Source organism: Falco punctatus, assembly GCF_963210335.1.
Source record: "Falco punctatus genome assembly, contig: scaffold_28, whole genome shotgun sequence".
NCBI lineage: Eukaryota > Metazoa > Chordata > Aves > Falconiformes > Falconidae > Falco > Falco punctatus.
In genome coordinates this window covers 591,473-619,455 of record NW_027660251.1, presented here as the reverse complement: position 1 = coordinate 619,455, position 27,983 = coordinate 591,473, and the positions used below count along the sequence as shown (strand labels likewise).

The following is a 27,983-nucleotide window of genomic DNA, read 5'->3' as shown; positions in this document are numbered from 1 at the left end:
GGCAGGAGGTGGGTGTGGATGTGACCAGTGGTGCCGGGTCCCCCTGCAACGTGGAAGAAGAATCCGTAAACGGACGCTGATGGTGAGCGTGGCCCTGCGGTGCGGGGCTGAGGCGGGGCTGGGAAATCCGGATCTGATGCTCTGGCAGCTCTGCCTGGAGGCAGAAGTGGTCCCAAGGGCTGGAGGGTCCTGCCCAGCTGGCAGTCGGGAGGGGCTGTGCTCACCCGTGTCTCTGAAGTTGGAAATACCTTTGTAGTTCTGCATTTCACGTGTCATTTCCCAAACAGCACGGGCAGGAGGAGGGCCTCGCTGCTGTTTATGGGATGCTCTGGAGAAACCTGCCTCTGGCTTTAGTGTGTTTTGAGAAAGTCCAGGACAGACTTGCTTCATTTTCTAATGAGGGAATTTTTCTTTCTCCCCAGGCTACAAAACCCAAGAAAAGTTTAAGAGGTACGTACATATGCTGCAGGCTTTCCTTTTGCTGTCCGTAGGTGCTTCGATCTGCTGGGAATGCCTGGGGCAGGGGGGGGGGGACGACACTCTCAGGTGGCAGTCCTGGCTACTGAAATGTTTCATGATCCTTGTCTGAAAGCTGCAGATGGTTGAGTGCATCATCATGTCGTTCCTGAACCAGAAATTTTCACCTGCCTCTCACATCAAGCGGATTTGTTTATTGAGGTCCCACATTCCTTTCTTGTGGGCTTTCCCAAATTCAGGGGAGAATATAAGCATTTGTTTCAGTTCTTCCCATCACCTTATCCCTGTTTGGAGGGATACTGTTTGGAGGCCTCTTGCAGCCCCTGATACTGAAGCAGTGCTTTTGGGGTTGCCCAGGGACTCGAGATCCTGCGGGGTGAGAGCTCACAGGTTAAGTGCTGCTTGTGGCCAGTGACTAACTGAATACAAAGCAGCTGGTTCATTTGATAAAGATACCCCATTTCTGGCTAAGTGAAGCTAAATTTTTTATCCACAAAATACTGATCAGGTCCTGGCAGTTCTCTCTAGACTGACAAGGAAGGCCTGACGCTGATGATGCTTAAGACCAAAACTTTATTCTAGCAGATTTCCAAAGAGCAAGCCATACTGAAACTGGGAGCTTTCCTATGCCTGCTTGGTGAGCTCACCTGCCTCAACAGCTTAATTTGTCTCATTTCAGGCTCCATCGATGATGTGCTTGGTGACCTCCTGGGCTATGATGGTAAAACGAACCTTCTTCTCAGCTGAAAGGGCAGCGTCCTTCTATTCTTACTCCCCTCCTGGGAGCAGGAGGTGCTGGTGCAACAGCCATTGATCTGCAAGGGGGCTCCAGCTGTGAGGAGGGGATGGAGCAGGGAGCAGGGCTTCTCGGAGTCAGAGGCCATTGAATAGGCTGGACATCAGCTTTTGGGGAGGCAAAGTGAAGTTCACCTCTGATTAAAAGCCTCTGTGGCCCCGGGGTAGACAGCAGATCCCCCTTTGGAGTGCCTAGGTCAGGAATATGCCCGTGTCCATCATCCTCATCTCTCCCTGTCTTGTTTCCAGATGAAACCTCTGTTAAATCTGCCAAAGCTTCCCAGCCGGCTGTGGGCAGCAGTAGGAGAGCCCAGGACACTGGCTTGCAGGCCAGAAAGAAGTGAGTGCCTTTCAGACACAGCCTCTCCTGTGAGAGATCTCACTTGAAGATCTCTTTGTCCTCCCCAAATCCTTCTGATCTGCCCCATCCTTGGCTTTTCCACCTCCCTCCCTGCCCCAACAGTGATTGCCTGGGAAGGCGAGTTGTCTTCTGCGATGCCTTTGGGAACTGGGAGCCCAGAGCCCGAAGCTTTCCAGCAAGAGTTGGGTGTCCCCCAGCCTTGTACATCTTCTGTAAATCTGCTTTGTAACAGTTGCTTAAATAGAGCAGTCCCAGCACTGCCGTCCTTTATCCCAGTGCTATTTTAGCCTCATTTTCTGCGTTGTACGATGCGGCTGGTGTGGCAGCCCTGTGTGGTCTCCTCTGCCTCCCGCTGCCTGGCCTGGCTTGGCTGTCCCTGGACACACTGGCCGAGCTCACGTGTGGTGCTGCTAACCCCCGGGCTTGTGTCATAGGTCCATTTTAGAAGATGATTTCTTCGACAGACTCCCTGCGAAGGACATAAATTCTGCAGAGGTGAGTCCAAGGTTCAGGAAAGAGCCTGGGAGTCCCGAGGGCTGGGGCTGAGCCGGGCCAAGGTTGCGGCGGTATCACCCCGGCCAGGTCAGCAGTGGCGTGCCAGCGATGAGCTGTGATGTCTGGCTGAAGAGGTAACCCCTCTCCAGCATCCCAGTGGGGTGGGGAAGACAGGACAGGGCGGGGGTGGTGGTGGAAGAAGGGCTTCCTGGTGCCTTGGGTGAGATGGAGCAAAGCTGGGGGGCACGTGCTGCTGCAGCCCAGCCTTCCTGCGTGCACTTTGGGTAAAGTGTTGTAGGAAGGACCTTCACCCAGAGCAACGGCCTTGGGTTTTCCTGATGCTTCTCCTAGAGGCAGCAGGATCTCGGCAAAGGAATTGGGGCACAGGGGGTTTCCAGAGAGGAGGACACCAGGAGGAGTTGGGCATGTATTCTTCTATCTCATAAAACGGATATCAAGGGATATGGGGTAAGGGGTGAGGAGTTTCCAAAAATCTCTTCCCCTCTGATGTCTCCCCTCCCTGGCATGCAGGGATCCAGTGTCTCCGACACAGACCCACAAGCTGTGCTGCAGACCCTGAAGGCAAGTCCTTAAATCCCCTCCATCTCCATCCATCCCCTCCATCTCCATCCATCCCCTCCATCTCCATCCATCCCCTCCATCTCCGCCCCAGCGCGCTGCCATGGCCTCCAGCACCAGCCTCCGAAGGGAGAAGCAGCTCTCACCCTGCTCCCCATCCTTGTCCTCTTGCTTTCCAGGATATGGACGACATGGAAGCTGATCTCCTGGGAATCCCGAAACCCAGTTCTGGGCCAGGGAAGGCAACTGTGAAAGGTCCTGGGAAATGTGACTTCTTGGGAGGAGGAGTAAAAAACACAGGGAAGCTGGTAGCTCCTGAGGAAGGTAAAAAGGAGATTCTGCTATTCTTTTCACACCCTGATTGTAAACGAGCAGGGATATTTTCCTATCCTTATCTGGGATACGGAGCAAAAAGTGGATTTGTTCCCTAAAATGCTTTTCCTGGTTGCTTTTTGCAGGAGTGTTATTCTGGCCATGTGTTACCCCTTAGGAGATCCCTGGACGTCACTCACACCAGCAGCCGCTGCCACCTCCCACCAAACACCACTCGGCTGTTCCCTGGGGCGGTGCAAAGTGTTTCTGGTGGGGAGCCCCCTGCTCTGGGGGCAAGGAGAGCCAGAGGAGCTGCATTTCAGATCTGCCAGCCCCTAAAGTGCCCTGATCTTCCCCTGGCCCTTTTCTCCTCTGCTTGCAAGGAGACCCCTCCGGAGAGATGTGCACCTGGCAGGGCTGTGGGGGGGTCTGTCCATCACAGCGGGTGCTTTTAGGGGGCTGCCACCCAAAAAGCGACCCTTAGCTAGGGTGGGACTGGGGCATTTCTGCAGTACCTTGTCTCTGAGAGCCGTGGCCTCTCTTTCTAGGAGAGAAAGTGCCTGCGATGGAAAAGAAGGCGCTCTCATCCCCTGCCGCTCCCCGACACAACAAGAAATTTAACTTTGAAGGTGGGATCTCACTTCACGCGGCTGCGGGGGGGCGCTGGGGGCTCTGCCCGTGCTCTTTGCCTCCTCGGTTAGCTGGAGGCTTGACTGGTTAATAAGATACGGAGTCCTTCACCCCTATGATGCTAGTGCAAATGTAATCCTTCAGAGGTGACCAAAGGGAAAAAAACCTCTGCATTCGAGGCCCTCCCCAGGACAGGACTGGGGGGTGATTCCTGGGGGCATTTGCATTTTTATATGTGCTTTGGTTTTTAATGATTGTAACGCTTGGGAGCCCCTGTGTCAGGGGGGGTTCTGTCCAGCTTCTGAACAGGGGAGTGGTTTCCTGGCACAGCTGAAATCTGGTTCTCAAAGCCTGTGCTTTAACAAAGATCAGGATCTGTTAAAATCTGTTAAAAAAAAAACAAAACCAAAAACCCTAATGGGCTTTAGGTGATTTAGGTGGCCTTTCTCCCCTTTTTCTTTGCCTAAGCTGTGTTCAGGCATTAAAGCACCCAAATTTTTGAGTTATTTTCTTCCGGGAGGATGAAAACGTGGAAAAACTGAACGGAAATCTAAGTCTTTGAGTGTTTGAAGTTCAGGGAGACTCAAGGGTATCCCAGGTCCCTGCAGGACCCGCGCTCATGGCTTTGGGCAGATACACTCTGCTGTCCCCACGTGCACGTTGTGGGGAACAGTGGCTGGCGTAGTGCAGAGCTCTTCTTCTAAATAACGTTGCGTTTGTTTGTTTGTTTTGTTATTCTCTTTTCCTGTACCTGCTGGGTAATTCCCAGATTTAGATGATCCTTTGGCAGGACTTTTGTCTGATGAGGAGCAGGATGCTCCCAAGAAACCAGCTCCAACAGGCGCTAAAAGCAGCTCTGAGGAAAAACCAGAACAGAGCAAAGAGAAAGGTAAGTGGGGTTGCTCAGTGCATCCTCTTTGTATTACATAAATCAGCAGCATGGATTAGTCTGTGTGAGATCCAAAATGATTACATTGAAAGCCACCTAGTCCTACCTCTTATTAGCCAGTAACGTAATTTATAGAGCAGCTTGGTAACGGGGTTAATTGTGCCACAGCTCACCAAGTGCTTGATACTTGCAGTGCGCCGCAGATTATGGAGCTGAGCTTTCCTTTCCAGGAATGGAGGCTCTGATCTTACCTTTGACCTCATCCAGCCCGTTCTGCACGCATTGCCAAATGAGAACAAATTTTCTGGGTCAGGATTTGCGTGTCTGAGAGCAGCACCAGTCCGTGCCACACCACAACTGGGGCACCTCTGGGTGGGATCCAGCTGTGGCTGTGTTACAGGCACTTGTCCCTCTTGTTCCTGCAGCAGGGATGCTAATGGGTCTGAGGGTCCCCTAAAATCACCTTTCACCCTGATAAATCTACTCTGGATGCAAGTAGCAGCTGGTGGGTTAGGGCAAGGTCTAAGGTGTGTTGGTAGAGAGGGACTTTAGGCAAAAGGGGACAGGAATTATCTGACTGGAAACTTTCAAAGCTAAAGAAGCTCCTGGCGTTATCCAGAGCTGGAAACCCCAGTGTCAGTGGCACCCAGCAGTGTCCCAGCAGTGGATGCATGGCTGCAGACCAGGCAGTAGTGCATTGCCGCTGTGTTACTTGCTGTGAGATCTGTTCGCTGATCTTAAAAATTACTTTTTAAATGGTCCTGAGAGATAAGAGCAGGCAGGGATGCTTTGATCTCCTGTTTAAAAAAAAAAAAAAAGCCCTGATCAAACCTTTACCATGTGTGATCCCATCCACAGAGCCACCTCCACCCCAGACGCCCCTGCACACCGTGGCCCCGGTCCAGAGGAGGGCTGAGCTCACTTTTGAAGATACTGATGACGACCTGATGCATGCGCTGGGACTTGGCAGTGGCTCAAAAGGAGCTGAGAAGCAGGGAAAGAAGGCAGAAAAGTAAGGGCAATGAAGAGGCAGTGAGAGTAAAGCAGGGGATGGCTTGTGCGTTGGGATGGTGCCAGCATGCTGGGGGGGGGGGGATGCTGGAGCTTCTGCCTGTGGGTCCCAGAAAGGGGCAAGAGCAGCCTCGTTTCACAGAGAAGAGCCAGAGCACCCTGGCAAGGCTGTGTGACAAGAAACAGCCCTGCCTCCCAGGGAAACCTATCTGCCACTGTGTCACCAACAGAGAGGTGCTCCGGCCAGCCCGCTCCAAGCTGGATGAGTTGCTGGGACGAAATTCCGTGGCCAAAATCCTGGAACAGCCAGGCACAGGAGAGCGCAGAGAGTTCAAACTGGATAAGAAGTACCAAAAGCAGCCAGGTGAGCGTGGCCAGGGATGCTGGGAAGGTCTGCAGAGGTGATGGCGTTGGCTTGGGAGGGCGAGATTGATTTCTAATGTCCTTGAAGGGGAAATACCCTTTCTGTAGTGGTCAGCAGGGTGGCTAATGGGCTCCCAGTCAGCTCTGGGGCAAAGGTGACTGATGCAAAAGTGTTGTACCCTGCCTTCGAGGCAGCCTGGGGGCATTTGCACAGCAGCTGTAACTCAGTTGCCTTTGGACATGGACTGATTCTCAGCAAAGCAACTTTTCCCAGCCACGTGGAGGAGACACGTTGCTTGCAGGTTTCCAGGGAAGATGTTTCCAGCTGTGTCTTCCCAGAGGCAGCAATCGCAGTGGGAATTGCAGGGGAGGAGGAGGAGGGCTGGTGTCTTTGCAAACAGCCGCTCCTCTAGGCGCTGACTCAAAGCTGCTTGTCTGAACAGAGAAGGAAGACGGCTGGGACAAGGAGGATTTTGTCTTTGGAGCGTACCAGCCGACGGTGGCCTCCATGCCCAAGGGCCAGCCGGCGAGGAGGCAGCCTGTGAGGTATTGTGCTCTGCGTGTGGAGCTCCAGCCAGCAGCCACGCTGCCCCCGCGGCAGAGCGGGCAGGGTCCCCGGGCAGGGTCCCCGGGCAGGGTCCCCGGGCAGGGTCCCCGGGGTCCTCTCACAGGCACATATGTGACTGCTTCTCCTTGCAGCAGGTTTCCAGCCGAGAACAGCAGCGAACCAAAACCAGAACCCCGCTCCAAATCTCCTCCTTCAGCCAGGCACAGCCCTGTGCGGAGCAGCCGGACTCGAGGTGACTGGCTGGGCTTGAAAGATGAGGATTTTATGGATGCGAAGCCAACATCTGCAGCAAAAGCCAATCCTGCAGTGAGCTACCCCAGCCCTGGCACAGCCCAGCAGCCCGGCCCCACCAGCGAGCTCCCGGCTGCAGAGGCAGCGCTGGCTAAACCTGACCCGCTGGAGGAAGACAACTGGCTGAGCGCTGCCTTGTCTCGCAAGAAAGCCCAAGCACAGGCGAAGGCTCAGGAGCAAAGTGCCAAGCCCTTGGAGTCCCCAGAAGGAGGGCTGGATCCCCACGCTCCTGTCAGGTAAAAGCACAGCTGGTGGCCACAGGGCTCCCATCATGCAGCTGCTCCAACAGGACGTCTCAGAAATCCTCTGCTCGGATTTAAGAAATCCATTTTAAGTGCTCTCTTGCCTCGGGTTGGGTTAATAACGCAGAGGTTTCTCCCACTGGTGCAGCCTGCAGGGCCATCGCACCTCTGGGCTCTCCTTCTAGTCATGGCTGAGATTGCACGTGCTGCCCCAGGTCCTGTGGGATTGTCCTGGATCAGCATACCCCCACGAGCTCCACGCATGCTCCTCATTCCTGCCTTCTTTTCCCTTCGTTCCTCCTAGTTCCAGGAAAACCACCTCCTCCAGCTGAGTTGGCACAGACAGGTTCAGGCTTGTGCCATTGGGATGGGACTCAGAAGTGAATTGCAGAGAAGCAGCCGCGTGTGTCGTGGGCAGGGGCATGTTGCCCAGGGGAAGGGGGTGGATGCAGCAAGGAGGAACTGGTGTTCCTCCAGAGATGGAGGTTCTGAGGTGTCTTTGCTCCCTCTGAAGCCAACAGGTTGAATCCTGCCGCAGCTGAGTGGGATAGGTTTTCACCTGCAAGGCAGGAACTGGTGTTGAGGGAAAGGATCTTGTCTTTCCTTGCCTCCTGGGCTCTCCCCCATGGGATGTTTTTTGCTTGCAGCCAGCCAGCCAGCCCCACAGGAGCACCGCAGCAGGCAGCTGTCCCGCAGGACCAGGCAGCGAGTGCAGATGGCTCCAGGTGAGGCCTCCTTCACCTTTCAGACACCTCCACAAGGGAGAATTCCTGTGGGAAGCGGCTGCATGTGTAGGTGGGGGAGCGGGGAGGGCTGGTAGCCAGCCGTGACCACTTTGGTCTGGGACCTGTGTAACCGGGAAGGAAGGCAGCGCTGAAGGATCGTCGGGCCCTTGCCTGTTCGATCGCAGTGCGACAGCCAAGCTTTAAACTTGCAAAAATGCCAAGCGGGATAATGTCTGCGTGCCTCTCCCTGCGCTGTGACACTGCTGTGCGTCACTTGTGTCTCTGTGCCCACGCAGGCAGCCGGTCCCCTGGCTCAGCACCACGAAACAAGCCTCGGTTCAACCATCGGATCCTGCGAAGGGGCATCCCTCCAGAAATGCCGGTGCCTTGGGTGCGTTTCCTGTGGTTGTACGGTTCGGGCAGCAGAGATTTGTACAGTTTGGTATGCGGAGAAGGGTCTCCCTGCCCTGAAAAAAAACCAAAACCAACCCCCCAAAAAAAGGCAGGAACCACAGCACTTCCCTTGGCCACATGAATGCTGCCCAGGCTTTGACCAGCCATTGTCGGAGCAGGTTGCTGAGCTGCAGGATCCCACCATCCCCATGTCAGCTGGTGTGCTGGGGCACACTGAGCTCCGCAGTGCTGCCTTTGGGGTTTCGGAAGGCTGTGAGGGACTCGCTTTGCCAGAGCAATGGGTGTGCATAAGTTCACGCTGCCCCATCTGTCTTCCCTTTGCTGCCCCCACACTTGTCCCACCAGTGCTATGTGCTGGAAAGACCCCCTTCTGCTCTGGGCTGTGGCTGTGCGCCGGTTCAGAGGCCGCTGAAAGTGGCTTAGGGGACCCAGTCTCCTCCCTAGGTGATGGAGATGGAGGAGGAGCTGTGCTTTGTCCCTTGATTTACTCTGCAGAGCAGAGTCCCACCGTTGTGTGTGGAGTGGGGATGCAGACACGGACAAGCCTGTCTGACCCTCTGCCCTCATTGCCAGCTCCCAGAGCGGAGCGCGACCCTCATCGCTGTGCCCAGGAGACCCAGGCCCTCATCCTGCTGGGAGGGGATGGTTCCCATTGCTATATTCAAATCATGGACTTGTCCAATTTTCAGCCTCTACAGGCTCATTCCCAGGAAAGCAGGAGGCACCAGGCCCTGCCCCGCTCACTCAGGTAGGTGTGCTGGGTCCGTGCCCCGAGCGGTGCAGGATCAGGGCAGCGATCGCGAGCCCTCCGCTGCCGACTCGCCGCCATCCCGCTCTGTCCGTGCTCCCTCGGCCTGAGGAAGGATGTGCCCCACTTTGCATCTCTGGGAAGCCGTGTCCATGGAGGCAAAGAGTTTGGAGCTCCCCGAGGTGCCACAAGTTGCGTTTATCAGGCCAAAGCATGGGTGCTATGGATGCTTTGTAAATCATGTGTGTTTATAGCCCTGCATGGCCTGAGCAGCATTTACACAGTTCCCCAGGCATATATACATATTATATTAACTAGACAACAGAGGCTCCAGGTGATAAAGGACTTTTTCTTCAGTTGATTTTCCCCAGTATAGTGTTGAAGATGCTCTGAGATTATTTCTAGACAACTGAAGGAGAATTGAAGCCTTTCACAGAGAAGGCAGCTCTTGCTTGGTCTTTGAAGCCTCTCCTTCTCATCCAGCTGGGCTCCTTGCCCTGCCCTGGTGGTGGGACACATGTTGTCTCCCAGAGGGCTTGTGGTCTCAGCCTTGATTCTGCCCCCAGAGAAGGAAGAGCGCAGCATGCTTGTGTCTGGGGTGGGGGCTGCCGAGTGTCACCTGGGGAGAAGGGACCCACGCCAGCACGGGGATTGGGCTGGGGAGGGGGTGGGGGTGGTACTGCAGTAGGCTGGAGATGGATCGCCGTTTCCAGGCTAGGAGGAGATGTTCTCCCCAGGGCTTTACCTCCCTGAGAGCATCCCTGTGTCTCCGCAGGTTCCTGCACCCAGGGCACATGTCCAGGCTGCCCCGCAGCTGCAGGTAAGGCAGGTGCCTTCTTTTGGAGGCTGATGGCCGCACCACAAAGCCACTGATCCTGAAGGGCCTCGATCTTCTCTCTCCATCCTTGTAGGCAGAGTTCTCAGCCCCGGGCTTGCAGCATGAGACGAGGCAGGGGGCTCCCGCAGCCCAGCTCCATGAGGATGCATCAGGCTGCCAGGCAGCGCTGCTGAGCGCCCAGGCCCGTGTGGCAGAGCTGGAGAGCCAGGTGAGCCCCATTGCCTGCTGAATGGGGGACCACGGGTGACCCAGAGGGAGGAGAAGGAGCCATATCCTGTCCCAATAGCATCAGGGTGACAGGGGAGAGAGGTGAAACCTCCCTGTCCAGAGACGCCTATGGCCACCAAGTGCTGCTGTGGGAGTTCTGTCCCCAGGGCAGCACAAGGACTTTCTCTCCGGGTGCCTGGCAGGTCCGAATGCTGGAGCTGGAGCGGACACAGCACAAACTGTTGCTGGAAAATCTCCAGCAGCGGCACCAGGAGGAACTGAATCTCCTTGAGAGCACCCACAGGTACCAGCCTCTCACCTGTGCTTCCCTCCTCGCCTACAGCTCTGTCTCTCCTGGGGTGGGAGTGCTGGGATGCTTCCCAAATCCGCCCCTGGGGCAGGTGGGCGCAGAGCCATGTCGATGTGGACGTGGTGGGGGCAGAGAGCAGCCCCACAGGTGAGCCAACATGGGAGTCCACTCTCACCACCACTGTCCCCTGGGTGACAAGGAGGAGGGGCTGGTCCCATTGCCAGCGCACCCCCAACCAGGCAGCACAGTGGGCAGTAGCAGGAGGGTTCAAGGCTCAGGTCTGCGTGTTTCGCCATGCACACAGCAACACTGGTCTGCTCGCAAACCCCTGTGTGCGCTCTGCGGGGGGGGGGGGGGGGGGTGTGGGGTGTGTGCTGGGTATTGCTGTGGAAGCAACACTTCTTCCTGGCTGTGACCTCTCGGGGCAGGAACCAGGTGAAGGTGGTGGAGGACACCTACGGGCAGCGGGAGGAGAGGCTGCGGCTGGAGAAGGAGCAGCTGATGGCTCAGCTCCTGCTGCAGAGCCAGGATGCGGAGCGGGCACGGGCAGAGCTGCTGGCGCAGCACCAGCAGCGCCTGGCCACGCTGGAGCAGCAGAACAAGCTGGAGATGGAGCGTCTGCAAGAGCTGCAGAGGTGAGAGTGGCACGAGTGGCACACACGTGTGGCTGGTACCCACAGTCTCAGCGAAGGAACCAGGGAGTGGTTTGGGGACATGGTGAAAGGAGAAACCAGACTCCAGAAGCACTGGGTTGTGGGCAGCTTGGTGCCTTTTGGAACGGGGATTTGCTTTGTAGGTGGACACAGGGAGATCTGACTGGAGACATGGTTTCAGAGTGAATGCATTGTATTTTGAAAGATGCTGAACCCAATGTTTTATCTTCCCCCAAATCTCTTTTATTCAGGTCAGTGAGTTCAGTGAGTCACTGATGTCCACATAGTTTGGGTCAATGACAAATCAGTTTTTGGTAGAGGAGCTCATAACCCCAAAATTGGGCCCATCCCAAATGTGGATGCCTGTCGGTGGAATGCCCCAGGACAGACCCCCATGCCAGCTCAGCTCCTGGCACCTGATTCTCAGCCCCACAACCAAGCCTCTCCCACAATGCCTATCATGGGGAGCACTGGTTTGTGCCAGCCTGTGGCAGGCTCCTTCCCCGTGTCCCGCAGGGTGTCTGTCCAGGAGATGCGCAAAGACCACGAAGAGCAGCTCCAGCGGCTGAAGCGGCTGAAAGACCAGGAGATCGATGCAGTGACCAGCGCCACATCGTACACCAGGTACTGACAGTTGTGTTCCCACATTGGTCCCTGGCCACAGCATTCCCTGTCCTACACGAACCAGGCTTGGACCATGGCAACAGGGGCCATCCCCTCTCCCACCCACTGCCTGCGGGGATGCTGAGCTGTGTAATACCCGTCAGTGCCCCCCGGAAGCAGGAGCTGCATCTTCCTACTGCTCTGCTGTGACCCAGAGAGGTTCAGGGCAGGGCTGCCCGGCCTTTGGGCCACCAAATATCCCCCTCTCCATTGCGGTGAGATGAAGTGTGTCCCACAGGGGTGACCCTCCCCTCACTTCTCTCTGCAGGTCTCTGAATGGCATCATCGAGCGGATGGAGAAGTTCTCCAGCAACTTGCATGACCTCTCGCGAAAGGTGGAGGCCACACACCACACCACCTCCCAGGAGCTGGCCATGGGGGTACGGCAGCGGGATGAGCAGCTCAAGGGTATGTCTGCTGTTCCTCTGTGCCGGAACGGCTGCGGGGTCTCCACCGGAGCTGGGGGTACCCAGAAAACAAGGAGAAGTTGCTCTGAGTCAGCCAGAGGCTGGGAGCTGAGGCTGGCAAAGCCTTGCCTGCCTTGGTCACTGGACATCTCGGGGTCTTCCCTTTACAAAGCAGTGTCCTGGGGATGTGCCAGGGGTGATGAGCACAAACACACACAGTTTTTCTGTGAACATGGTGTGGATAGAAGGGAAGAACTTCCGGCCTCATGCTGCTCGTGCCTCTCCCCAAGTGCTCCAGGACAGGCTATCGCAGCAGCAGAGGGACATGGAGGAGGAGCGGAGCCGACTCCAGGAGGTGATCGCTAAAATGGAGGCCAGGCTGAGTGAGCAGACTCGGCTGCTGGAGCAGGTGAGCCCACACTGTGTCCTCTGCCCGGGTCGGCCCTCCTGTCTGGGTATGGGGTATGTGTCTCACCAACTGGAGGTTCCTGGCCTGGAGGTTGTGAATAGCATCTGTCACCTCTGTGTCTGAACGCAGGAGCGATGGAGGGCAACGGCAGAGCAATCCAAAGTGGAATTACTGCAGCACTCACTGGAGGAGCAGCGGCGAGTCATGACCCAGCAGCTGTCCATGGAGCAAGCAGAGCTGGAGAGGGCGAAGGTGAGGTGGGGCAGACATCTCCAGGGCTGCACTGCATTGTGTGGTGGAGGCAAGAGCTGGGTGCTGGGCTGCAGCATCCTTCTGCAGCTCTCTGCCTCCTCAGCCTCACACAGGGGGAATCGCAGTCAGGCCAGCCCTCTGGCTCACGGATGCAGGAGGCCGCGGTGTGTGCGCATGGCACGTGCTGGTTCTTGAGGAACACGGGACCAGAGCTCACGGTGACAGGGTTCACACCAGGCACCGTGGGCTTGAACCAGCCCCTAGATGTTGCACGGCAGAGATGGGTTAAAGGAGAAAAATCCTGTGGCGAATGGGACTTAGTGCTTCTTCTCTCCCTCTCTGGCAACGCTCCCCAGAGTGCTCTGCTGGAAGAGCAGAAGTCCGTGATGCAGAAGTGCTCGCAGGAGCAACGGAAGCTGGCAGCCGAGTGGGCTGAATTTCACACCCAGCAGCAGCTGAGGAAGGAGCAGATGGAGCGCAACATGGACCGAGCCCTGAAGATGGACTCACAGAGAGAGGGCACCATCATGAGCCTGGCCAAGGTACCACAGTAGAGCCCCTCTCCATGGCCTCCAGCACCACCTGGCAGCTCACGGATGGGTCCTGCCCACCGGGGAGATGTTCAGCCCTGCCTTCAGGTGTTTAAAACAAGTTTTAAGAGACATCACTGCGGTGGTGAGAATCGGGCTGTTCCAGGAGCAGCCTCCACCAGCCTGTTTTAGATGTTGACTGAAGCATCAGTCACCTCTGTCTCTCCCCTTTGCCTGTGAGGAGTTTGGGCAGCCAGACCAGGCACAGCCGCCTCCATTGTAAGTCTGGTGAGAGGAAACCCCCATGGTGCGTTAAACAGAACCTCCCCATGCCATGGGGACATGTTTGGAGCCAGTTCTCCCCCCTGGAGCTGTCCAGAGGAGATGTGTGGCACAGACTGTGGCAGGGCTGCATTTCTGAGGGCTACCAGGGTGGAAAATAACCATTCAGGCTGGGTGTTTCCACTGCTGACAAACTGCCAAGCCTTGAGCATGTTTTAGAGTGTGTAGCGTGGGTGAGGGGCTCCGTCCTTTCTGGGGAAGGAGTGTGTGTGTGTGTGTGTGTGCCTGTACAGTCCCAGCTCTGCCAACCCTGGTGCCCAAGGGTGGGTGGATGAGAGCATTGGTTGGGTACCTGGTGGTGTTGCTCTGCACCCCAAACTGGCAAACACAAGAAGGAAAACAGGGGCAGATCTCTCCCATCACTTGGGGGGACATGAGATAGTGGCCAGGATAGGGCAGGTAGTGCATTGATTTTCCCCATGCCCATCCTAGGAGCAGGCAGAGCTGAAGATCTGGAGCCATGAGCTGAAAACCAGGGAGGAGCAGCTGGTGAGGGACAGGGAGCTGCTGGACAAGTCCTGGCAGGAGCTGAGGCTGGAGAAGGAGAAGGTGGACAGGGCCACACTGCGCATCCAGCAGCAGGAGGAGCAGATTAAAAGCACGACCAAGGTAAGTGAAGCATCTGCGCTGCAATTCACAGCTGGGGTTTCACATCCCTCCTTGAGTGCTGAATCCCAGCGCTGTCCTGGGAGGGGAACAGGGGGTGCACAAAGGAGCCCTGCCCCAGGGCAGCGAGGGTCCCTGTCCCCAGCCTCCTCAGCTGCTCTGCCTTGCAGCTCTCATCCCAGAAGTACAAGGAAGGGGAGCAAGCCCTGCAAGAGGCGTGCAGGATAGAGTCCGAGCACCAGAGGAGGCTGCAGGTCATGGAGCAGCAGCTGGAGCAGCTGAAGCAGCAGGAACAGCGTCTTCACGAGGCAAATACTCCCTTGCCTTTCCTTCTTGGCCTGGGGCCGCTGTGCCAAGGGCCTGAACCTTTGCCAACAGTTTCTCTCTCTTTCTCCCGGGGATGGGGCAGGAGCGGCTGAGCATGGCTCGCCAGAGGAGACAGCTCGAACAGATACGTGAGGAACTGCCCACCAACTCTGCGATGCTGCTGAACACAAACCAGGGCCTCAGTGCCCCTAGGAGAGGCCTCTCCAGCACACCGTGTAAGGCTTCCTGCACGCTGCTGGGGGAGGGGGGGACGGGACATGCTGGGGGCCAGTTGCACTTGTATTCCACTTCTCAGGAGGCTTGGGATGTTCCTGGGGGCTCATCACACACTCAGATGTGAGTTGGCCTCCTCACATCCTCTGAAGGAGCTCAGCAGAGACCTCTGAGCCAGGGCAGTGCCAGGAGGGGGCAGAGGGGGCAGGAAGGAGAGGCAGGTGGATTAAAGGCCGTTTGCAGTGGGAGGTTGGGGAGGACCCTGCTGCAGGGACATGCAGGCAGCAAAAAAAGGGACACTTGTCCGTCTGCTGTTCCTCTAACGGCAGCGGTACCACACGGTTGGGCTCTTGTTCCAGGTTTTCCACTTCCCACCAGCGCGCTCCCTTGGCATAGCCCAGGGGGTAGCAGGGACACTGGGGCTGGCCCCACCGAGCTCTACGCCACATTGTTGCTGCTGAAGCACAGGGCCCAGCAGGTGAGGTGGTGGGAAACCAGGGCTGGAAAGGGCTTCAGACCAGCTGGGTGGGAGCAGGGCTGGGTGAAGCCTGGGTTGAGCCTGACGGCCACAGGGTGGGTGTGAGATCGTTGCTGGGCTGGGTGGGCTCGCAGAAGCCGTGGGCACCTAGAAGAGTGATACCAGCAGCAAGGGTTGGTGCGTCCTCACGGCTTGTTTCAGGCTGGTTGATAACATCCTTGGCTTGATGGCGTTGCCCCATCCCTGGGTGGCAGAAGCCAGCTCTGCTGGGCTCTGGCTTCATGATGTCCCCATCCTCAGCCCCCTCCTTCCCTGCTGGGTCCTTCCCCAGGCAGGGATGCTCTTTGAGCCTTCCTCTGTGGGCCTCACTCGGTGTGAGGTTATGGGCTCTGTGGGGAGCCCATACACCCCGGGGGCTACCACAGATGGGTACCTGCCCGCTGCTCGCCGCACGGAGGAGGGTTTGGGATACTCCCATCACTCGTGAGCAGCACCCTGGCCTGTGACCCCATTTCTGTGGCACTCTGATATCCGTGCCATCTATCCCTCTCTTAGGACCATGATTTCTTAGAGAAGGAGCAGTTCTTCCTGGACACCCTGAAGAAAGCAACCTACAACACTTCATCTCTGTCAGGCTGAGGAGGTGGCATCCCCACGCACCCCAAGGGATGGCTGTGCCTGTCCCCGCAGGAGGCTGCTGTGGAGGAAAACAAACAATAAATAATCCCAGTTCTCTGCTGAGGAAGTGTCCTCTTTAAAAGCAACCTCGGAGTGTTCAGAGCGTGAAATCCATCCCTGGGCTGGGAAGTCTGGCCTCCATCCCTCAGGGCCAGTGTCCCTGGCCACCTGGCAGGCACTGCTGGGAGGCAGTGGCCACCGTGGGTGTGAGAAACTATGGACTAGGGTATTGTTTATTAAGATTTATGTTAAGCTCAATGTAAAGTTTAGGCAACAAAATATATGAAAACGCTTATGCAAACAGCTACCAGACACTGCTTGTGAAAGATAAGATAACCGCCAGATGTCCAGGAACCGACAGAAACAAGACAGACAACCCCACATAAGGATATATGAGTGAAGGGTCAATACCTCCACTACTTCATGAACACGGGTAAAGATGTATAAAAAGGGACTGTTTGAACTGCTCAGGACGGCAGTTGGTGGAGCGCAGACTCCCCTGCCGTCCAGCGCTGTCTTTGCTCATATTCTACTTGCTATAATTAATAAAATTTTAATTGGATTATGATCCGTTGTGGTCTCAATTTATAACAATTTCTGGTGCCGTGACTCGGATAAGGAACAGTGGGCTTTGGTCCTCCGGGGAGGCGCCCCGCGACATTTCGCGGCCCCGCGACCAACAGCTTACTCCAACCTTACCGACGAACCTAAATTCTAGAATAATGAGCAAAGGAGAAACCGGTAAAATCCCATAAAAATTCTGTGCACGGGAGTCCGGACGAAGACGCAGGATGCGTAAGTATATTGCGAAGTTGTTCGCGGGTTTGCCGTTCGGGCGGGATTGGGTTTCCTGGAATATAACGAGTGAGAGGTTCGATATACTGAACCAAGCGAGTGTGGACTCTTAAGTACTGCGTTTCCCATCTCCCGCGAGGGACTGGGCCAGGAACAAGGGGAGCGAGTGAGTGTATGTTTGTGGATATTCCAGAAGGTGGGGGCGAAGGGCAGCAAGCCTTCGACTCCCATGGGAAGGGTACCCACTGTACCTAAGAATACCCCTCTGGCATATATCTTGGACAATTGGAGATATTTCCCTGGAACCCTAGGGAAAGATAAGCAGAAAGTGATAGAATATTGTACTAAGATATGGGGAGGGAAGAAGATTTCTAAAAATGTCTTTTGGCCAGTCTATGGGTCAGAAGAAGATTGGGTAAGACAGCAATTAAACCTCTGGGTTAATAATAAAAAAAAACCCTTAACCCGGAGGGGAGTCAATATGCGGAGGTGTGGCTAAAAAACCGGGAGCTAGACTTTACCCGCTGAATGAAATAAAAAAACTAAACAAAAGAAAAAGAAGGGAGAGTTAGACGAAACCCTTCTAACCCCCCCTCCTTACATTTCTCCTCCTGCTCCTGCAGAGGTCCCCAGAGCGCCCACTCCCCCACCAGAGTCGGAACAAGGGTCTCCCCCTCTTCCTAAACGCGTAACTAGAAGTCAAAAAGGGGCAGCTCAAATATACCCCCTAAGAGAAAAGCCCATGGGGGGGGACCTCAACCTGTGATCGGATATATTTCTGTGCCTCTAAATTCGGCTGGCCTACGAGATTTTAAAAGGACCGAGATGGGACACTTAATTGAGGACCCACTCGGAGTGGCAGAAAGATTAGATCAATTTCTGGGACCAAATCTTTATACTTGGGATAAGATGCAATCTATCCTTTGTCAATTATTTACTACCGAGGAAACCCAGGGACCCCAAGCAGATATTAAATGGCCACTCCAAAGACCTAATTGGGATAATCAGGATCCGGCGCATAGAACTCATATGCAGGACCTGAGAACTATAGTAATTCAGGGGATTAGAGAAGCAGTACGCCGTGGCCAGAATATCAATAAAGCATTTAATGAAATGCAAAAGAAAGATGAGAGCCCCACTGAGTGGCTGGAACGACTGAGGAAAGCCCTTCAGCTGTACTCTGGGGTAAATCCAGACAACCCTTTAGGGCAAGCGCTCCTCAAAACTCAGTTTGTGGCAAAATCATGGGAAAAACTTTAGCGGAACACTTCAGCAGGAGAGGACAGATAAGGGTGAAAGAAATAATTAAGCAAGAAAAGCAGATGGCCAGCAAGGGCATAAATTACCTTAGACTGATAAGAACACTGCAAATGAGCAAAAGGTGAAAAGTACACCATGAGGAAGACCTACAGCCTTCCTCCCATAGACCACTGCCCACATTCTAAAGACCCCGGCCCACAATTTTTGGAAGAATCTGCGCAAGCGTGAAAGACTGATAAGCTAATTAGCATACAAAGCGAGGGTAGGCGGGTTCAGGTTATGAATATGTATAGGCGTTAATGGAATATTCATTGTTTCAAGCTTATTTGCTGCAGTGTTGCTTATTTTGGTTACCGGATTTATGGAATGTGGAATTTGACTTTGATAATTGTTACTGTGATTTTGGCTATATTTTTGATAATAATAGTGAGCTCTTGGTGTTGCTGTAGAAAGATACCTGTGTGTTGCATTTTGTAAGTAGTAATTCTGTAAGTGATAAGTGTGTTCTGTGAGTGTAAGCTGGGAAAAATGGGAGGAAAGCAGAGTGGTGGGATTTTAAAGAAAAATCCGCTAGGGTGTGTTTTGAGTCATTGGAAGGATATTGGAGGATCCGCTGGTGGAAATGTGAATAGGAAAACATTGATAAAATATTGTAATCAATGGTGGCCGCTTTATAAGCTGGAATGTGGAGAAAAGTGGCCTTTTAATTAATAATTACAAGGTTATTAATAATTGTTATACTCATTTATGCTGGAAATGTGAGAACATTTCTGTATTCAGTATATTACAAGTGTTGGTATGTGGTTATTGTCTTGAACATCCGAGGGGTGAATGTGAACCTCTGTATGTTTTAAAGTGTATATGGTGTAAAGAATATGTATGGTGGCGACAAGAAATTGAACGCCCTGACTGTAAGGTTTGGACGCCTTGGGATAAGAGAGAGAGCTGTAAGTGAAATTAGAGTCTCTGTGGCTGGGATAGCGATTGAGATAATAGTAAGAAAGGTCACTGGAAGGAAATGGGGGGGCAGCTGGGGGAAGCGTGAATAAGAGAACTTTGGCTAAGTACTGCAATCAGTGGTGGCCCCTGTATAAGTTAGGGGACAGAGAAAATGGCCCTTAAACGGCACACTGAATTATAATGTTTTGCTAAAATTAATGTTATTTTTAAGGCGAGAGGAAAAATGGGATGAAGTAATGTATGCTGGTATGTTTTTCACTCTGAGGAATCACCCAGAGTGGCAAAAGAGTGTGGTATTAACCTAGCTCCACAAGATCCCTTAATATTAGCAATGGAAAAGGACCAGAGGGGAGGTTGTGGTTCCTTCTATGGAGCAACCAGAATGAAACACGTTGTAAGATAAAAAACTTGTGCTAATGTATGTAAGATCTGAAGCCGGGGGGGGGTGGAGAGTCAAAAAACCCTGTGAAAGTGTTAAAGTATTGGGGTGAGTTTGTACAAAGCCCCGTACCCCCTCGAAGGTGCGGCTGAGTCACGCTGGACGCATGGCAGGGTGTTTGCTGTTTGCCTGCGAAGGCTGATATGTAATAACACAGACTTAAAGCAACAAGTAGCAGATGTGCATTCAGGGTAAGAAAGAGTTAAAACAGAAGTGCTGCTGCAGAGGCAGGCTTGTGTAACCTGCAGAGCAGGAAGAGCATCTCCTGCCCCGAATCCTCCTGATGGTGGGGAGGAGGGGGTTGCTGTTGCTGACGATTGAGCAGAAGGACCTGACAATGTCACCCCGATTGCTGCAGCATTTGCAGCACAACAGGACCGGTAACGGCCCCTCTAGGGCAGGCAGCGGGTCTGAGGAGAGTAAAGGTGAATCTCTGATGGGGAAATTTAGATGTTTGAAAGTCAGTTGTGAATAGGACTGGATAAAGGTTCGAGTTGATTTTTACTAAGGTAATCGTGATGTAGAAAAGTTGGTGAATACAAAACCAACTTATTTGGTGTTAAACTTCAGTGAAAAGAATTTGTTACAGTTGTGGGAGCTGCTGGCCACCAGGAAAACATCCTGAAACCTTTAAAGTACAAACTAAGAAAACAAGTAAGAATGCCAAATTCACCAAAATCTTTAAGTGGAAAAGAAATCTTTAACCAGGCATATCTGGAAATAAATTCCAGGTAAGGAAAAAATGCTTTACCTGTTACAGTAAAAATGATAAGGGGAAGGTCTGCCTAGTTCAGGTAAAACAATATCCCTTGCTCAGCAAGGCTATGGGGAATATTGGCAGAAAAACTCAAATAAAATACACTCTGTAGCAGTTTTACTAATGTAAATCTGTGTGTTTTACCATGACGGTGACTTGTTATGGGATGTGCAGATGACACTCTGCAGCAGCAGAGGAGGTAGGAAAGGAGGAATTATCCTTAATACCAGATGGTAAAATCCAAACTGTAAGTACAGATCAGGAGCCAAACTATTCTAATGATTCTCGATTACCTGCTAGCCGAAGAAGGAAGTGTTTGTGGTAAATTAAATGTTTCCAATTGTTATTTGAAAATTGATGGCAATGGTGAGGGAGTTAAACAAATCACATCAGAGACAGGGAAGTTAGCCCATGTTCCGTCCGAACTCGGAAAGACTGGAATATTGACTTGTTTTCCTGGCTTCTCGGGAGCCCCTGGGTAAAACGAATCCTATTTTGTTATGTGGTTTAGCCACCTTATTGTTTTTGCCATGTGCTGTTCCATGTTTTATAAGATTAATTCAACACGTTGTAACTAACATGCAATTTGCTATTATGATTTCACCCAATGGCATTAAACAAATTCTAGTAGTACGCCGAAATGTACAGTCGACAATACAGATTATATAGTTAACACAATAACAATTTAACAGCAAACAGGAATCTGGGAATAATTAACTATTAACAATTCATACAACAATGTAGGCTGATGAAGAATACAAGTAGAATAGCAGAGAAAACAACCATCAGGAACGCACAGACGGGGATGTGGTAACATCTTTTATACTTTTCCACCTCCGCCATAAGTTCTTGACGTGTGACAGCAGAAAAACGCATCCTCTGCCTAAACAACGAGGAAAAAAAAAAAAGGGGGGGGGTTTGATTCCCCTTTATAATGAACCATACAGGTTAGACGTTTAAGAAACACTCACCTTACGGGATGTTCCGAGGGGGAAATGCGCACTCCAGACCCTTCCTCCCTGGCAGGTGACATGGCGGTCTGATGGTGAGAAAACATTGCATTGAAAGCAAGGACATGTCATTTGGCCATAGTGCCATAAATGTCACCATTAACAAACTTACCGGAGTGGTAAGCTCGGGAAATGGGTCCAAGACTTCATCTGGACACTCAGCAGCCATCTTTTATCGTGTATGCCTTTGAACATGCGCATGCGCAATTTTAAACCCCACAGAATGTACTGGAACAATCTGGAAAGACCGCGCATGCGAAATCCCTGTAGTCTAGCCATGGTAGTGACGCATATATGTATATATATATATATATATATATATATAAAAAAAGCTTAAAGAAACTATAGTATTTATAGTTCATTTATTACTTAAGTGGAATGTATAGTTATAAGTGTTGTTTTTAGGTTTTGTTTTTGTAGGTTATTATTATATGTATTACCCAACCCTTTTGATTTATTTTGAAAACCGTGTGTTAGATGTAAAGTAAATTCAATGAATCATTTGACAACCAGTAAACAACAAATAACAATTTCTTAACAAACATGAACTAGAAGTTGAATAACAGAATAACAGTCCAGCAAAGTCTCATGTGAGGTGAAAACAGGCTTCTTCACTCGTGAGTCCAGCACGGTCCTGAATAATGTCGGGGTGGTAACTCCATCTGTTCCCTCCACGATAGTCTGTCTCTGGTCCTTGGTATTTTTCTTCACGAGGTAACGAAAATGAACAGAAACAAATAACAAGTCACATGGTAACTGCTGGAGGTCAACAGTTTTCTTTTGTTTATATAACAGTCTCTCGCACTCTGCTTTGGTATCCCATGGGTTCCACTTCTCGGGGCGGATTGCGAGGAAGAGATCGCACTCTTCTGTACCGGCGTGACCAAAAACACTCACAAAAGCACATACTGATGGGTACTGTAGTCACGATGGGACAAAGGCTGAACAGCAAAACCGTACAGACTGTGTCGTCTCCTGCTCCCATCTTTTCCAAAATGATAAGGATTGTTTGTGGTGAGACAAACAAATTGGTCCGTGACCCTCCTGGTCAAGATTCAGGCTAACGCCCTGACCAAAACTGCACAATGAAAATGCATGCGCAGCCTAACCTTAAAGGGGCATGAAAATTTACCCCTTTAAATGCCCACCTCTTGGCTCTTGATTCTTAACCCCCACAAACAAACCTTATATATGCTAAGAAATGTTTTATTGTGTTTTGTTATGTCATCCTGTTATGATAATGTTTTGAAATTAGCTTATGACATGTTTGAGTTTTGAGTTGTTAGCTAACGTTTGTTAGGGATTTATAGTTCTTGTTAGTCATTTGTAGTTATTGCCTGTTATTGTTTATTGATAATGGTAAATGGGTTTAATGCTTAGATAAAGATTGTTAACCTCCTTTGTATAGTTGGCAGAATCTTTTCTCTGTCTCTATCTATGCCACCCACGGAGCAGCAATGTTGAGCCACGGGGCGGTGTGAAGGACGTTATTGGGACATCGCTATCTGTCTCACCATTGCTGGCTGACAGCAAAACAACACAGAGACGGAGATACCCGAATCACCCAGAATAGGAGATCTCCGGGGAATACCCTGCTTAAAACACCCCACTTCCAGACATGTATGTTGGGTTGTTTGCCGATGTCTAAATTGTAATAGAGATTGGTCCTGTGTTTCATTTAAGAGACAACCTTACTGTATGAAATGTCACAATGATTCGATACGTACCAGGGGACCAGAGGATCAAGTGGAAATTTGTAAATTATTTTGTGGATGGGAACTGTCAGTACCTGAACTTTGGGAAGTACATGAAACAGACTGGTACAGAGTTTTAAGAAGTGTACTATAAGATTCACCTGGAAACGGACACAACAACCAAACAGGTGGAAATATATTTAAGAGATAACTAACTCTTTAGACCTTGGAAATTATTGACAGGATAACAGCAAAATTCCCCTCAAGACTACCTGCTGCTGCCGAGAAGATACTGATATCCCGTTGCTCTCTGCAAAAGAGTAGACGAGGAAGGCAGAGAGGTACTGAACAGTGGGGAAATGAAAGCTAGTATCCTATTAATGGTATTGATTACCATGACTTTAAAAAAAAAACAAAAAAAAATGAGCATTACCCTCCAATTGGACCTTAGGTTGATGGGAAGATTCAATAGAAGTTCGGTACAACGTGACAGCCGGATCCCCAAAATTCCAAGTTAAATTGGAAGATTTAGTCTTTTATGAACTAGACCCACCCGGTCGATGAGAAAGAACAATAAAACCTTTTTATCTCTGCCCCAGTTCGAATCCAGGGAAAAGCTATTGCAATTTCCCTAATCACTATTACTGTGCATACTGGGGATGTGAAACCATAGCTTCAAACTGGGACGTAGCCATTAAAAATAGATTCTTAACTATAACATGGGGACCCGGAGGATGCAATCCGCCAGCTCCTAGCTGGGATAGACACGTAGAGGACCCCCATCTTGGCAACTGTAAGCTTGTTATGTACTAGAAATCCTGCAGCCTAATGACCACGGATGGCTATTAGGACGAACCTGGGGAATAAGATATTGGGAACCTGGAGCTGCTAGAGGGGTCTCTTCTATCTAGTTCCCCCAGTCTCTCCCCAAAAGGCAAGTAGTCCTGCTCCTGGCAAAGTTTGATGGCCCTCCACTGAACTCGCTCACGGATGAAAGACCACTCTCTCTTGCACTGGGGGCTCAAAATTATACCCAGGGAGCTGGACACAACCCAGGGACTGCCAGGTAGCAGCGTACAATCCCCTTCCTCAGTCCCCTGGCTATGCTGCTCTTCATACAGCCCAGGACACCGTTAACCTTCTCAGCCGGCAGGGCACCCTGCTGGCTCATTCTCAGCTCACTTTCTGCCAAGACCCTCTGGCTATTCCCAGCAAAGCAGCTCTCCAGCCAGGCAGCTCCAGCACGTGCTGTAGCAAACGGTTGTTCCTCCTACTCTCCTTCCATGAAGGTACGCTTACCAGACTTCTTCTGTCACTTCACCAATGTTCACTCAGGTCACAAACAGAAAAATGCAGGCAGCTTCCTACCATGCAATTTGATATGCGCCATCACTCCCATCATGTAACATGGGCACCACAATTTTGCTTAGAAGATAAGACTTAGATGTGGATGCAGGAGAGCTGTGATACCTCCCCTGTGCACAGCACAGGCTGAATGACCAGCTTTTCTGGTCAACTGTATCTGCCTGAAAACTGGATATTTACTGCAGGTCGATACTTGAGCGTATTCAGGCGAGGGAACAGCTGGGGAAATGGTAGGTGAAGAACTAATTGCTTAGTGAAAAGGCTGCTTATTCCATCTGACGTGCGGAATTAAACTCTGTAACTCGGGGTAAGTTATAAAGCGGGGTGTTTATTGCGGTGCCGGGTGCAAGGGGGGTCGCTCCTCCTAACTTGCACACGTAGTTTTACTCACGATACTTATTTACACAGTGAAGTTGGTTAGTTCTGCCCAAAGCCTACACCTACGAGATAATTATGGGTTAGTTGCCTTCTCGCTGCAGTTTAAAGGTAGAGTTCATTTTAAATTTCCTCCCCATGCTCCCCGGGCGGGGGGATTCACTCTCTTCGGGGGGCCATTTGAGTAGGAGGTCGGGATCTCCCCCACCACAGTGATTGTACCCCGGTGTCCTTGAGCCTTACCCCTTCAGCAGCCCGTTTTCTTCCAGCAGCTCGCAGGCCCCTGCCAGAGGCTCCGTATTCACAGGCCGGTGGGGCTCAGCTCCCCCTGCCCTGGCTGCCCCCCGAGGCGCTGAGCGGGCGAGCCCCAGCCCCTCTCTGCAGGCAGGGAGGCTCCTGCCCGCCTGCCGGTGGCTGCTGGCCCCGGGGCGGCTCCTGCCTGCAGCCCGGCTTTCGGGGGGCACCGCGCTGTCTGGGGTCGGGGGGGCACAGCCCTGAGCGCTACAGCTTGCCTACCGGCAGGCAGAGCCGCTCGGCGTTAAGGCCAGCGTAGTTTTTGCGTGTGTTTGGTCGTGATTTGGCTTCCGGAGAATAATGCTTTTGAGGTATGATGGCATGAAATCATGATTGAAACAGAGCAGGCATCTGCAGGAGAAATACCAGCTTGGGTGTAAGTCGGTGAACTGTATTGCCTCTCCCCAGCATTACCTTTAGTGTTCGTTGTTGGAGGGAAATCTGTCGTGCCAGAGGTATTGTTAGAGTTTACCTGTCCAATGAAATGACAGAGACTGGCCAATTAGAAAATGTGATTTATTAAAGCAAGCGACAAGTAAGCAAAACAGCGCTGGGCGGCCGGGGAGTCTCCTGCTCCACCAACGGCGCGCAAATTCAAGCAAGCTGAGCAAATTCAAGCAAGCTCTTTCACTCGCTCTTTGTTGCGGATGTCTTCAGTGAGCTGAAGGCTCTCCCTGTCATGGGCACTGTTGTTATGCTCCAAGGACACCGTGATTGTGGTGTTGATTGGTTCCGGCCCAAGCTCAACTATAAAGTGCCGACTCGAGGGAGGAAACTAGCTGTTAACTTGTCCTGCGATGGAGACATCAACAGAAGTGCCTCGGCTCCTCAGCATGTGACCTCTACTTGGGAGGACTATGTCTGGTTTCAAGCACCAGCGGCGCTCAAAGGCTTTCACGAATGACCCACACTCTGTAGAACTTCAATGGAATATCGAATAACCTTTGGTGCCGCTTTAAGCGATAACTTTATCAAATACAACTGTGTATTCTTGTCTGTCTGGATCCTTTATTCAGGGCGTCTACTACCTTCCTGTAGTTGAACCGTGTCCATCTGTTTTCATCTCCTGAATGGCTGTTGAAAGCAATTACCCTTTAAGGCACAGCTGCACAAAGATACAGTGATTCTTTGGGGACCTGAGTTATGGTACAGGAGACTAATTGGCGCGTTGGGAGTAAAACTTTCCTGCTGTGTACTTGCTGAACTGGCAAATACTGGATAAACCTTTTCCCTCCCGAGTTTTAATGCGGCCATTACTAAATTAGCTGATTGCTTGGGACTCTCTCTGGGTAATGTACATGACTAATTAATACACTTGGCCTTTACTAAAAAGGCTATAGCCATTCTTACCCGTAAAAGGAGACCTTTGTAGTCTGATCAGGCTTGAGTGAGTACTCGAGTGTTTGCCTATCTATTTGATAAAATTAGACTTCTCTATAACTCAATTTCAGTTACTTAATAATCCAAACAAAGAGTGGGACTTCTGAGTAATTGGGAGGTCTTGTACTGGTGACAAAAAGAGATTGATTGGCCCTGTGGAAGTGGGGAAGCACGTCTTCCTATTTTTTTACTAACCTTTAGCCCAACAGCCTTGACGGTCAGTTAGATATACAGTTAGAACTAAAAGCAAGCGGTTTCTGCTCTAACCCTCTTCAGAGGAAGTAGGACTGCGGTGAATGAAGAGACGGGACGCAGCTTGATGCAAGCAAATGTCAATTTATTGTACAGAAGCACGAGGTTTTATACACTTTCAGAAGCTGCGCGTTTGAAACAGATTGGTTCTTGAAGCTAAGCCTTGCAGACTAGGCAATCCCCGATTGGTGGTTAGCTGCCATCAATTAACAGCAAGCTGTTACTTTTCCTTGGCGCCATCCGTCCCCCACTCCCCTGTGCTCTGTAAACATCTCATCATGTTAATTGTTGTCCAGACAAGCTCGAGCACATTCCCCTCAGCAAACTGACCGCCACGCATGGTCCTAGTTTCCAGCCCGCTCCTGCATCTCCCCCTTCCTGTTGCACAAAAAGAACCTTTGAAACCGAACGAGTAAAAACAAGGTATAAGTAATAGAACAAATAAAAAAGCAACTGAGACATATTATCAGTGTCAAAATAACCCGCTGTCTCTGTTCCGTACAATTTGACAATTGCCCCTTTTTGTTTTTGAACAGCTAGGACCAGGTTTGCCATGTTCTGCAGGGCCCTTGCAAACATGACAGCAACCAAGGTAATAGCAAACAGCCAAGACTGCCAATTGAGTGAATGGATGCCAAAAAAGGCTGAAATTTTCTCAGATTTTGATACCATGTTGCTGCAATGGGGTGCCTAAAATCCCCGCAGCACATACCATCAAAATCCTCACAGCCATGTCCTTGAACCAACAACAAAAAGCAGTGGCAATTTTGACTCACATGCTTAACTGCCTACCAAACAAGGTGATTTAACTCTTTAATGCTTTCCCTGCTGTTACTCCGGATAAGAGAAGAACCGCTGCGACACGTTCCCATCATAGCCTCCTACTACATTAGCATCTACAGAAAGACAATGATCGACATTCAAAGTGTAAACAGTATCATCTTCTTTTGGATTAACATTATACATAGGTGGAAGGGCACACCAAACAAGAACTGGTTCAGTCAAAAAGTTCAAAACATAGTGTGCCTTCTCTGAACATACCTCTGGGGTCATTCCCTTCAGTTCCCTCTTTTTTTATGCAAAGAGAAACACTTTTACCATAACAGAGAAGCCCCTATTTACATCTCTGAGCCCGGACACAAACCGCAGCTGTATGCTCCACCAGGCTCAGGGCAGGAATCATTCATGCCGTTGCACAGCTATATATCTCTACAAGCGTGCAGACACCTATTAAACACTAGATAACCATGTTTATCTTTCCTATTCTCCTTCACAATACCTAGCTGTTTCTCCCATTAGTTTCCAGCCCGCTCCTGCATAGGACTCCTGCCCCAATATGCTAGCTTGTTCTCACTTAAGACAACAACAATAAAAGTTAGTTTCTTGCTTGCTTTTACTTCCAAGTCTTAGACTCTTCAATGTTTATGAAATGTGAAGAGGCGGTGAGGCGAGTGTGATCAAGTTCAGCACTATCTTTACTTGTCAAACTCCTGTTCAAAGTCAGAAGGTATTACTTGGGAGCAGAACTTGAGCCCTTTCTTCTGGCCTGGTGTCTAGTGCAGAATGGGAGAAGGAGGGAGGGTGAGAAA

The 27,983-nt window shown here is 51.4% G+C and overlaps 1 protein-coding gene across 1 annotated transcript; it reads left to right on the top strand.

Annotated features, from left to right (window-relative positions):
* Position 1: 1 nt before the first annotated feature.
* LOC308057375 (fas-binding factor 1 homolog) lies at positions 2-15,874 on the top strand. The gene is made up of 30 exons (XM_080411491.1): positions 2-82; positions 423-450; positions 1,157-1,198; positions 1,522-1,612; positions 2,068-2,128; positions 2,660-2,710; positions 2,887-3,031; positions 3,568-3,648; positions 4,419-4,538; positions 5,397-5,550; positions 5,780-5,913; positions 6,356-6,458; positions 6,612-7,007; positions 7,661-7,738; positions 8,035-8,129; positions 8,842-8,900; positions 9,676-9,720; positions 9,812-9,946; positions 10,149-10,249; positions 10,684-10,890; positions 11,425-11,532; positions 11,840-11,979; positions 12,269-12,387; positions 12,517-12,639; positions 12,996-13,181; positions 13,944-14,120; positions 14,288-14,425; positions 14,527-14,659; positions 15,017-15,135; positions 15,691-15,874. Exons 1-30 carry the CDS (start codon positions 80-82, stop codon positions 15,772-15,774), a joined length of 3,456 nt encoding a protein of 1,151 aa, XP_080267617.1. The 5' UTR covers positions 2-79; the 3' UTR covers positions 15,775-15,874.
* Positions 15,875-27,983: the final 12,109 nt, after the last annotated feature.

Bases quoted from the DNA above. Each gene is read 5' to 3' on its own strand.
- LOC308057375 (XM_080411491.1), top strand. The intron at 1,199-1,521 runs GTAAAACGAACC...TCTTGTTTCCAG, and splicing joins TGACCTCCTGGGCTATGATG to ATGAAACCTCTGTTAAATCT. The intron at 13,182-13,943 runs GTACCACAGTAG...TGCCCATCCTAG, and splicing joins CCATCATGAGCCTGGCCAAG to GAGCAGGCAGAGCTGAAGAT.